At 47.0% G+C, this 13,119-nt stretch overlaps 1 protein-coding gene across 1 annotated transcript; it reads right to left on the bottom strand.

Annotated features, from left to right (window-relative positions):
• Positions 1–3,687: 3,687 nt before the first annotated feature.
• LOC141996579 (olfactory receptor 52M1-like) lies at positions 3,688–4,635 on the bottom strand. Its single transcript, XM_074968765.1, has one exon. The coding sequence runs from the start codon at positions 4,633–4,635 to the stop codon at positions 3,688–3,690; it is 948 nt and encodes a 315-aa protein (XP_074824866.1).
• Between the last annotated feature and the right edge of the window lie 8,484 nt (positions 4,636–13,119).

Genomic DNA, 13,119 nt, shown 5'->3' with positions numbered 1-13,119 from the left:
GCTGAGGAAATGAATCACACAATGGTCTCTGTCCTCAGGACTTTGCAGCTGAGCTTTCGGGCCCACATGCTGAATGATGCACAATCTCGGCTGCCTGCCTCTCAGCCCTGCTCCCAACCCACAGATGATTTTATACGGTTTCCTGGCTTCCCTCTCTGCTCTGGACTGGCCAGCCTGCTGCATCGTCCCTGCAGGGTCCTTGCCAGCCTGCAGCAGGTCCCTTCCCAGCCCCGGGGAAGAGGGAGCCCAGGCTGAGGAGGAGGAAGGTGGAGATGAACCAGCAAGTTTTTGCGAGCAGGCTGGCTAACCTAGTAAGGAGGGCTTTAAACTAGGTTCACCGGGGGAAGGAGACCAAAGCCCTGAGGTAAGTGGGAAAACGGGATACCGGGAGGAAGCACAGGCAGGAACGTCTGTGAGGGGAGGGCTCCTGCCTCATACTGAGAATGAGGGGCGATCAGCAGGTTCTCTCAAGTGCTTATATACGAATGCACAAAGCCTTGGAAACAAGCAGGGAAAACTGGAGGTCCTGGTGATGTCGGGGAATTATGACGTGATTGGAATAACAGAGACTTGGTGGGATAACTCACATGACTGGAGTACTGTCATGGATGGTTATAAACTGTTCAGGAAGGACAAGCAGGGCAGAAAAGGTGGGGGAGTAGCACTGTATGTAAGGGAGCAGTATGACTGCTCAGAGCTCCGGTACGAAACTGTGGAAAAACCTGAGTGTCTATGGATTAAGTTTAGAAGTGTGAGTAACAAGAGTGATGTAGTGGTGGGAGTCTGCTATAGACCACCGGACCAGGGGGATGAGGTGGATGAGGCTTTCTTCCGGCAACTCGCAGAAGCTACTAGATCGCACGCCCTGGTTCTCATGGGTGACTTTAATTTTCCTGATATTTGCTGGGAGAGCAATACAGCGGTGCATAGACAATCCAGGAAGTTTTTGGAAAGCGTAGGGGACAATTTCCTGGTGCAAGTGCTAGACGAGCCAACTAGGGGGAGCTTTTCTTGACCTGCTGCTCACAAACAGGGAAGAATTAGTGGGGGAAGCAAAAGTGGATGGGAATCTGGGAGGCAGTGACCATGAGATGGTCGAGTTCAGGATCCTGACACAGGGAAGAAAGGTAAGCAGCGAGATACGGACCCTGGACTTCAGGAAAGCAGACTTCGACTCCCTCAGGGAGCGGATGGGTAGGATCCCCTGGGGGACTAACATGAAGGGGAAAGGAGTCCAGGAGAGCTGGCTGTATTTCAAGGAATCCCTGTTGAGGTTACAGGGACAAACCATCCCGATGAGTCGAAAGAATAGTAAAAATGGCAGGCGACCAGCTTGGCTAAATGGTGAAATCCTAGCGGATCTTAAACATAAAAAAGAAGCTTAAAAGAAGTGGAAGGTTGGACATATGACCAGGGAAGAGTATAAAAATATTGCTCGGGCATGTAGGAATGAAATCAGGAGGGCCAAATCGCACCTGGAGCTGCAGCTAGCAAGAGATGTCAAGAGTAACAAGAAGGGTTTCTTCAGGTATGTTGGCAACAAGAAGAAAGCCAAGGAAAGTGTGGGCCCCTTACTGAATGAGGGAGGCAACCTAGTGACAGAGGATGTGGAAAAAGCTAATGTACTCAATGCTTTTTTTGCCTCTGTCTTCACGAACAAGGACAGCTCCCAGACTGCTGCGCTGGGCATCGCAACATGGGGAGTAGATGGCCAGCCCTCCGTGGAGAAAGAGGTGGTTAGGGACTATTTAGAAAAGCTGGACGTGCACAAGTCCATGTTGCCGGGCGAGTTGCATCTGAGAGTGCTAAAGGAATTGGCGGCTGTGATTGCAGAGCCATTGGCCATTATCTTTGAAAACTCGTGGCGAACGGGGGAAGTCCCAGATGACTGGAAAAAGGCTAATGTAGTGCCAATCTTTAAAAAAGGGAAGGAGGAGGATCCTGGGAACTACAGGCCAGTCAGCCTCACCTCAGTCCCTGGAAAAATCATGGAGCAGGTCCTCAAGGAATCAATCCTGAAGCACTTACACGAGAGGAAAGTGATCAGGAACAGTCAGCATGGATTCACCAAGGGAAGGTCATGCCTGACTAATGTAATCTCATCATAGAAGGCGATTAGATCCACTGCTTTCCCTTCATCCACAGAATCAGTATTGTTTCTTGACTTTAGCAAAGCTTTTGACACGGTCTCCCACAGTATTCATGTCAGCAAGTTAAAGAAGTATGGGCTGGATGAATGCACTATAAGGTGGGTAGAAAGTTGGCTAGATTGTCGGGCTCAACGGGTAGTGATCAATGGCTCCATGTCTAGTTGGCAGCCGGTGTCAAGTGGAGTGCCCCAGGGGTCGGTCCTGGGGCCGGTTTTGTTCAATATCTTCATAAATGATCTGGAGGATGGTGTGGATTGCACTCTCAGCAAATTTGCGGATGATACTAAACTGGGAGGAGTGGTAGATACGTTGGAGGGCAGAGATAGGATACAGAGGGACCTAGACAAATTGGAGGATTGGGCCAAAAGAAACCTGATGAGGTTCAATAAGGATAAGTGCAGGGTCCTGCACTTAGGACGGAAGAACCCAATGCACAGCTACAGACTAGGGACCGAATGGCTAGGCAGAAGTTCTGCGGAAAAGGACCTAGGGGTTACAGTGGATGAGAAGCTGGATATGAGTCAGCAGTGTGCCCTTGTTGCCAAGAAGGCCAATGGCATTTTGGGATGTATAAGTAGGGGCATAGCGAGCAGATCGAGGGACGTGATCGTTCCCCTCTATTCGACATTGGTGAGGCCTCATCTGGAGTACTGTGTCCAGTTTGGGGCCCCACACTACAAGAAGGATGTGGATAAATTGGAGAGAGTCCAGGGAAGGGCAACAAAAATGATTAGGGGTCTGGAACACATGACTTATGAGGAGAGGCTGAGGGAACTGGGATGGTTTGGTCTGCGGAAGAGAAGAATGAGGGGGGATTTGATAGCTGCTTTCAACTACCTGAGAGGTGGTTCCAGAGAGGATGGTTCTAGACTATTCTCGGTGGTAGAAGAGGACAGAACAAGGAGTAATGGTCTCATGTTGCAGTGGGGGATGTTGGATGTAGGTTGGATATTAGGAAAAACTTTTTCACTAGGAGGGTGGTACCTAGGGAGGTGGTAGAATCTCCTTCCTTGGAAGTTTTTAAGGTCAGGCTTGACAAAGCCTTGGCTGGGATGATTTGATTGGGGATTGGTCCTGCTTTGAGCAGGGGGTTGGACTAGATGACCTCCTGAGGTCCCTTCCAACCCTGATATTCTATGATAAGTAGATGGGGTTGGAGAGGAGGAGAGCGAGTAACAGGGGTGGGGCTCTGGGAGAAGATGTTGAGAATGGAGCGGGGCCTTGGGGAATATGTGGGAGAGGGGAAGGGGCCTTGTGGAACAAGTTGGAGCAGGGCCTTGGGGAATAGGCAGGACTGGGTGTGGGGCCTCAGAGATCCAGTTAAAAGCAATTAGAAAGGTGGCAATCCTAAGGAGAATGAGTTGTACACAAAAATATTACTCAGTTTGTCACGCTGACACAGCACAGTAAGGTCAGGAAAGGATTTAATGTCACTTTGACTGTCCAATATGTGATTCAGCTAAGAAGCCCCAGAACCATGTCATCAGCCAGCTCTGTCCAGATCTCAGTCTCAGAGCCAGAGCACCAGGAGAAAACTTTAGGCCCCTGTATGAGTAAACAGATGGAGCAGCCTTACCCGGATCTCTTTGGTCTTCACAGCATAGATGATGGGGTTTAACATGGGTGGCATCAAGAGGTACGCATTGGCAATGAGAACATGGAAATGCTGGGGCACATTTTGGGCAAATCTGTGCATGAGGGACATGATGAGACTGGGGATGAAGAAGGCTAAAATGACAAAAATGTGGGAGCCACAGGTCCCCAAAGTCTTGAGCCGTGCATCGTTTGTGGGGAGGCTGAAGATGGCCCTGAGGATCTGGGTATAGGACACAGTGATAAAAATCCCATCCAGACCCATCACAAAGAATAACACAAAGAGGCCGTAGTAACTACTAACACGGGTGTCAGCGCAGGCCAGGTTCACCATAGCTATGTGTGCGCAGTACGGCTGGGGGATGACGTTGGTTCTGCAATATGGCCACTGCCTCGCTAGGATGGGAAAGGGCAGTACGACCATGCCGCCACGCAGCACCACGGCCAGGCCGATCTTGGCCACCAGGGGGCATGTCATGATGGTGGAATGTCTCAGGGGATGGCAGATGGCCACGTAGCGATCCAAAGCCATGGCCACAAGGATCCCAGATACCATCACTGAGAAGCAGTGAATGAAGTACATCTGGGTGAGGCAGACCCTAAAATCAATCTCCCTGGAATTGAACCAGAAGATGCTCAGCATTTTGGGAAGGATGGAAGTGGACAGGACCAGGTCAGTGACAGCCAGCATGCAGAGGAAATAGTACATGGGTGCATGGAGGCTCGGCTCCCTCTTCATGATGCACAGGACAGTGAAGTTCCCCAAGACGGCGATGGTGTACATGGTGAAGAAGGGGATGGAGATCCAGACGTGGACTGCCTCCAGGCCAGGAATGCCCAGCAGGATGAAGGTGGAGGGGTTGGTGAATTCTTTTGTGTTGGAATCTGACATGGAGTAGGAAAGAAGGTGTCTCCTGCTTGTACCACGTGTTTCCGTGACGTCCTGTATATGCCCAGAGTGATGGTCACAGTTCAATTACCTGGATGGAGAGACAATGTTAATATGAGACAATGCAGGCACTACTGGGGGCTGTTCTCATGGGTGAAGCAGATTGGTCGCCCTTCACACACTGAAAAATGACATTTTCATAATTCAGAGAAATGAACTATGAACAAATGACCTTACTAATCTCAATTTCATATTTTATGGTGCTCCCTGTCTCAATAATTCCCACACATTATGGTGTGGGAAACCTTACTGGGCACCAACAGGAAACACAAGTGTGGATATTGGTTATCCATCATTGTTCCTTAGGCCTTGGCTACAACGTCAAGTTTTTCTGCAAAAAAGCAGCTTTTGACGAAGAAACAGTGGCTTTGCAGTGTGTACAAAGCCACGTTCAACGACGGAACTCCTCAGTTTCAGTGACAGAATCTAACCACCCTGACAAGAGGCTTAAGGCTTTTTACGGAAAAGTTTTCTTGATTATTATAGCTGAAATGGGCTCTGGAAGGCATCCCACATTGCCCATCCTGAGTGCCCTAGTGAACAGTTTCAACTCCTCTCCACTCCATCGAGGTGAACAGCTTTCGCGCATCCCCCTTTAAAGTCTCGGAAAATTTGAAATTCCCCTTCCTGTTTGCTGGGTGTGGAGTACTCACATCACACCTTCCCAGGTGGCCATGACGGCTCCACACTTGGGCCACTGTGGATCTGCTCAGTATTTGTGGAGGGGAGGCTGTGCTGTCCCAGCTGCGCTCCAGCCGTAGGAATGTCAATACCTACGGGAAGATTTCATGCAGCTTGTGGTCATGACACACTGCAGTGCACAGCGAAGGTGAAGGACCTGAGGCACGCGTACCAGAAGGCAAGGGAGGCAAACAGTATCTGTGGTGATGTGCCACAGACCTGCTGTTTTTCTAGGAAGGTGGATGCTATCCTCAACAGTGATCCATTTCCACCACCAAGAGCCCTGTGGGTACTTCGGCGGGGGTACTCCTGTCAGCGAAGTTAATCCACCTGTCCGAGAGGTGGTAGCTATTTCGATGAATTCTTCAGTAGACTTTTTGCTGTATGTACCAGGGTTAGGTTGCTCTCGCTACATCTCTTAGGGGTGAGATTTTTTTTCTACTGCAAAAAGGAGCAAATGCAATTTTCGTTTGCAGTAGCAGAGGCATAGCATGCCAGTCACGGGAGGGGAGAGTAGCCCTTTTCCTGGTGATGATGAGGCCTCAGCTGGAGTATTGTGTCCAGTTTGGGTCTCGAATATATAGGAAGGATGTAGAGCAACTGGAAAGGATCCAGAGGCAAGTGATGAAGATGAGGGACAGGGTGGAATGCAAGCCATATGAGCAAAGGCTGAAGAAACTGCGTACGATTAGTTTGGAAAAGGGAGGATTTGGGGGGGATATGAGAGCGGTCTTGAGATACTTGAAAGGCTGCCATAAAGAAGATGGAGGAAAGTTGTTCTCTGTTGCCACATGGGGCAGGAAAGGGGCAATGGGTTCAAACTACAGTTTAGCAGATTTAGATTTAATCTCTGATAAACTTCCCAACTGTAAGAACAGCAGGACAATGGTACAGACGCCCAGGCAGGTTGTGGAAAGTCCTTCACTGGAGGCTCTCAACAGGAGGCTGGACACTCATCTGTCTGAAGTGGTTTAGTCACATCAAATCCTGGATCTCGGCAGAGGTTAGACTAGCTGATCCTTGCAGCTCCTTCTAACCCTGTCGCTCTTTGGTTTCATGATATAAAATCCTGGTGTCGACCCGGTCTTATTCAAACTCAAGTTATGGAGCTCAATGCTGGGGTAACGGGGAGAAATGGAATGGCCTGTGTAACACAGGAGGTCAGGCTGGGTGATCTAATGGTCCCTTCTGACTTTAAACCCTATGGATCTCTCAATACAGAAAGTAGTTCAGGCATTTATATTTATTCTGTATCATAACACAGGAACAAGGGACCGTTCAATTAGATTGAAACTCTAAACATATAAAACTGTTAAAAGAAAATTGTTTACATAATCCATATTTGGCCTGTGGAACTCCTTGCCACAGACATTATTGGAGCAAAGAGCTTAGCTGAACGGGATTCACAAATGGATTGGCCACAGTTGGTGGTGCTGGTGGCATCACCCAGAGTTGAGTCTGTCTGGCACCTTCAATGACAAGACTTCATTTTCAGTTGTGTATAAGTTTGCCAAACATTAACCTGAAATTTCCCAAGTTGGGTGTCTACTTCCACCTGAATTGCATTTTGAAAGTTTCATGGCATAACAATTCAGCCAACTTTGAGAATGATGCTCGGGGAGAAGGAGTCTTGCCCCCACTGAAAAATTGTCATATTTATGCGAGTAAGGAGCCCTGGCACCTCCATGCTTTTCAGCAGAAAAATTCTCGTAAGAGCCCTACCCCTCCCCCACCCCATTAACAGCCCAAGCCCTAAATTGCAAGGGGAGGAAGTGGCGGTCTCTGTGCATTAACACACAGTTGGCTCCTGAGGTTTTATTCAGTTCTTACTCCGGACTGGATGTTTTTCTGGAAGACCTGCCTGAGGGCTTGTCTACACTTAAAACATGGCACTGGGGTGACATAGCGCTTCACTGTGACCTGAGCAAACTACAGCCCATGGCCTCTGAATCTAGCCTTGTTCTGGATGTCCATCACCGAGGGGCAGAGCAAACAGGGACATTTTGGCCCATGATACTAGAGCAAATTAAGCACCTGTGGCAAGGGCCCTGGGATGTTTATTGGCTGTGTGGAGCAGAAATTAATTCAGACCTATTCTCTGTCCCATCATTTATTCATTGCACTTGGTTTGTCGAACTGAAAGAGATGGGTGCCTGTGATTTCTGAGACGGAAGCGTCTTTCTTGGGAATCCCCCTCAGGTAGCTGTGTCCCAGAGTTCTTTCACCCCAAGATCTGCAGCAGCAGCCCACGCTGAGAACCAACGCAGGAATGTGCACCATTTATAATATAGCTATGTGCAATCCCAGTGGGTTTGCTAAGCCTGTAGGGGAGAAGCAGCATCTGGAGCCAATCTCTCTTTTTCCTTGTCTGCGCTTCTGTGTTTGTTATCCAGCCATAGCAGTAAACAGTAATTAAGGGACCTTCCCAAAAGGAGATGAAAACTCTTGGGCTCTCTGCTGAGTCAGAGAGGAATTGGCTGCTCTGTGTATTTGTGTATATTTAAAAATTATAATTATTAATGAGAAAGCTAGGGATAGTGCCCAGGTCTCATAGGGTCTGATGCTTTCTAAGTGCCCCAGAGTGATGGGTAGATAGTAGATATACAGATCTGGAGAAAGATGACTGAGGGGAGACACAAACACTTTTTGGAGGCACATGGGATTTTCACTAAGGGATCAGAGATCAGTAATTCTCAACAGTAACTATTATCTTACCAAAAGTCTTCAAAAGTCATAGCAAAGGAAAGTCACTATAAACATATACGTATTATACCCATAGATAAACAGAGGTACAAGGAGACATGACCTGGTCAAAGTCAAACAGAGAATGACAGACAAAACTTAAGAGTCCTGACTTCCCTGGCATAACAGCAGTCTCGCCATCAGTAACTGAACACATAGTAAGCTGGAAATGGACTCATACTGTCGTCGGGCCCGTTCATTGGGTGTCCGTGACAGACTTCTGTAGGGTTCAACCTGGCACAGCGATACCACTGAGCCCCCTGCCGTACCAGCCTGGCCCCCTCTCACACTGTGAGGCTCTGAAAAGCTTCAAGCCCATTGTTAGGATACAGATATTCAGGCCTGTCTGTAAAGGCCTAGACTCTAAGAATTTAGGTGTATTTTTATCTGTTAGCTAGTTCTAGAGGTATATAAGAAAGAATCAGAATCACTATCTGCCGGTGTAAGGGCCTTCTCTTCCTGTGACAGTCTGAGGCCCTGTGCTTAGGCTGAGATCTCTGGCTAAGGAGCAGGGGCAGCCATAAGCTGGGAAGCAACCGGTCACATCCTCACATTGCAAACGAGTCACATTGAAAGAAGGCAATCTGGGGCTGTTAGAAAGGGGATCTGATCTACCACCTCCAGAGAAAAGGAAGAGCCTAGAGGATGTAAAAGGAAGTTTAGGTTGATAGTTTTCTGTCTGGTAAGAACTCACTTATCAATAGACACAGCTGGGAAATGCTTATGTCTTTATAGATGTCATTGTGAAATCCTCACTTCTGAATTGTTTTGTCATTAGAGTTCCCACTTTGCTATTCTTTATTTGCATGGTCTCTGTCTGGTTCTCTGATTGTTTCTGTCTGCTGTATAATTAATTTTGCTGGGTGTAAAGTAATTACGGTGCTGGGATATAATTGGTTACATAATCATGTTACAATATGTTAGGATTGGTTAGTTAAATTTCAGGAGAATGATTGGTTAAGGTATAGCGAAGCAGAACTCAAGTTTACTATATAGTCTGCAGTCAATCAGGAAGTAAAGGGGGGAATGGGAACAGGGAATGGGGGTGGGGAAATTGGAATCATGTTTGGCTAAGGGGGGGAATGGGAACAGGGACACAGGTGTAAGGCTCTGTGGTGTCAGAGCTGGGAAGAGGGACACTAAGGAAGGAAACTAGAATTATGTTTGCTGGAAGTTCACCACAATAAACGTCAAATTGTTTGCACCTTTGGAATTTGGGTATTGTTGCTCTCTACATGCGAGAAGGACCAGGGAAGGGAGTGGGTGAAAGAATAAGCCCCTAACAGCCATCCAGATCTTGCACTTCCACAGTCATACACAGACAGAGACACACAAACCTGAGGTTACATGAAAACTTTCACTAGCCACTCATGAACCAACAAGAGAGGGGCTCCAGCCAGTTCCCCAGCTCCCCAGCCAAGGACCTCAGAGCTGTACTGTCTTGCCCTTGTCAGAAGACTGAGCAGTGTAAGTTTATTGCCCTGCCCCCTTCCCTCAATGTGGAGAAGACAATGCACCAGTCCCTTTTCCTGAGCAGATTTCCCTTTATACTTCAAATAGCACACTGTTTCAAGTAGATGTACTAAGTACAGAAAGATGGATTTTAAGTCGTTATAAGTTTTAGGGAACAGATCAAAGTTGGTTACTTAAGAAATAACCAAAATTGCAATCTAAGTTCTATATGCAAGACAGGATTTCAATCAAAGAGTGTCTCACCCTGATGGGACAAACAGCCCACCCATCCTTCATTCACAGGTTAGAAACCCCTTCAACTTGGGACAACATACCCAGTTCAGTCCTTATTCCTAAGGTGGTTCCGGGTGTTGAATTGTGGGGGGAGTGAGGCCAAGTGACGATGTCGCTTTCCCCCATTACAGCTTCTGCCGTGTGGAGGGAACTTCATTTTTCCAAGCAAAAACCCCCAGCGCAGTTAGTGGAAAAGTTCAGGCACAAGACGGAGTCCAGTGTCACATGAGCTGATCACATGCCCTTGCATGCTTCGATAATTCATAACAGGGGCCATTATCCATCTCCTGGCTAGAACATTCACAGGAAAGTCCATCAGGTGTGGATAATTTTCTTCGAAGGCCTATTGTGTTTCTTAATGCACCATTACTTTGAATGGTTCATTCATAATATGTTGTCTCGATGGGATGTGAACTACATTGTGGCTGTTACCAAAGAGCAAACACATTTGAAATAGTGGTACATAGTCAATATTCATAACTTTAGGTCCAAAGTAATACATGCATACTGTTAGGGGGCTTATTTCTTCACCCACTTACTCCCCTGGTCCTTCTCGCATGAACAGAGAGCAACAATACCCGAAGTCCAAAGGTGCAAACAATTCGATGTTTATTGGGGTGAGCTTCCAGCAAGCATGATTCCAGTTTCCTTCCTTAGTGTCCCTCTTCCCAGCTCTGACACCACAGAGCCTTACACCTGTGTCCCTGTTCCCATTCCTGCCCTTAGCCAAACATGATTCCAATTTCCCCACCCCCATTCCCTGTTCCCATTTCCCCACACACACACCCACCCACTTCCTGATTGACTGCAGACTATATAGTAAAAGTTGAGTTCTGCTTAGCTATACTTTAATCAATCATTTTCCTGAAATTTAACTAACCAATCCTAACATATTGTAACATGATTAGGTAACCAATTATATCCCACCACCTTAATTAGTTTACACCCAGCAAAATTAATTATACAGCAAACAGAAACAATCCCAGAACCAGACAGGGATTATACAGACCAACAATAGGGAAATGGGAACTACAATGATAGAACAACACAGAAATGAGGATTTCACATCCCAGCTATTGATAAGTGAGTTCTTGCGAGACAGGATGCTATCAGACTAAGTTTCCTTTTACATTTTCTAGGCACTTCCCTTTCTCTGGGGGCGATAGGCATTATCAGGACAGGATGGTATCCTAACAGCCCAATAGCACCTTCTTTCAATGTGACTAGTTTGGAATGTGAGGAGGTGACTGGTCGCTTCCCAGCTTATGGCTGCCTCTGCTGCTTAGCCAAAGGCCTTAGCCTAAGAACAGGGCCTCAGACTGTCACAGTAAGAGAAGGACCTTACACTGGCAGACAGTGATTTTGATTCTTTCTTTTATACCTCTAGAACTAGCCAAGTGATAAGAATTCTTAGAGTACAGGCCTTTACAGACAGGCCTGAATATCTATATCCTAACACTCCACCCCTTTTTTTTCTTTTTCTTTTGGGATCCTCCTGCCAAGGTATCCCTGGAAAAGCATAGGACATATGGCGACACATTTCCTGATAAAGCCAGGCACCAAGGTGGAAGGTGTCGATGCTCCGTCTGTCCCACTGCCCCTTGTGTAGTACAGTGCCCTGCACCTTCTCTTGTACGGGCATACCACACCTATTCCAATTAGTGTCACAGACTTCCCATTGGAGTGGGCCTGAGAAGGTTGGGTCCAGGTTGTCTAGCACACTGTAGGGTTTGGAGGGCTTACTACATTACTTATAGGTTATCTCCCTATGCAACGTAACACAAGTACAGTTAACAATAAAAATCCACAGCAGCACTGAGTCCTGACCACTGCAGTATGGTCCAACAGCCGAGCCACCCCCAAACCACTGCCTCTCCTCCTTCGACAGGGTCACGATCTGATGTGTCCAGTTGCTGGCAGTTGCAACAAGCTGCCCCTGAAGGTTTTGCTTGCTTTTGTCCAAATCATAAGTCCATTGAATGTTCACAGAGAAATGGGATATTGTCCCAACCAGCTTGACCACTTGGTGTGGAATCAGGCAGTATGCCCTGGTTTGATTATTCACAACAATAAGATTCACAGATCCATTTGTGCACCAAAGTCCAGATAGCAGCATATAGATGGGTGTAGTTTGGTTATGGGCTGGTGTAATTGTGCCCCCAGTAATATGTACATTCCCAGCAAAACACCTTATACACAGTACACCCAATTGTCCACCCCTTGCATAGGCCATTGATCCTGCTCCTCCATAGTCATAGGAGAGGGGCACATCCAAACATCTTCTCTTGATTTACATTATTTTACACACCCCTCCATTGATTCCCAGTGAGCTCCTCCCCTTCTCATTATTCCCATAGGGCTTGTGGGGGCCACCTTAGTTGCCATTCCATTTCCAGGTACCATAATAGCTATTACGCAGGTGCTGGCCTCCTAGTTGAGCATTTTGCATTCCCATACACATCTCCCCCCCAAGCTCAGCCTTTTGAAGCCATCCCCCACCCATGTCATGAGGTTTTCTGTTCATTAAAACACAACAATGCTAGCAACAAGACAAACACCACAGACAAACAACACAAAACACAGATCCATGGTATTCTGGGTTATTTTTTCCGCTGGTGCCAGCTTGCTTGTAGAGTGTCTGAAAAACAAAAGAAACAATTTCCTCCACCCCCCTGGTGGGGACAGATTATTGCTTAATAATAATATCACTTTCTTTTACAAATTTCCTTGCTAATTGCAGGAAAAACAGAAGAATTACCTCCACGCTGTCCTTATTTTGTTCTACAGTCAGGCTAGTAAATTACCCCAATCACTGGTCATTTATGAAATTCATGAGATGGTGTACCTCAGTTTCCCCTCTTGTACAACAGATGAGGGTTGCAATAGTTTCTCTGCTGTACCAAGCTTTAAGTTTATTCTCAGGTAATAGCTGAGACACAGCTTCAGATTTTAGCACTGTACACATCCTGGGAAAATGCACAGTCCTTCCATAGTTTAGCCTCCATAACATTATATTAGCAATATTAATTTTACACAAGGTGTAACTGCCTCCCCTGTGCCCACAGAGTTTTTATGCACACCCACCAAAGCAACAGTCCGATCCCCCAGAGCCACCCCAAGGCTCAGTGTTCCCATCATTCCTCCCCTTTTCCTTTTCTTTTACCTGTGCACACACACAAAATTCTCTTTTGCCTAACATCCCTTGCACTGCGATTACTCTTTTTGATGGAACTGTACCCCAATTACACTCCCATCTTG

Source organism: Natator depressus, chromosome 1 (genome assembly GCF_965152275.1).
Source record: "Natator depressus isolate rNatDep1 chromosome 1, rNatDep2.hap1, whole genome shotgun sequence".
NCBI lineage: Eukaryota > Metazoa > Chordata > Testudines > Cheloniidae > Natator > Natator depressus.
Note: the sequence above shows the minus strand (reverse complement) of the source record. Positions and strands in the feature narration are given on the sequence as shown.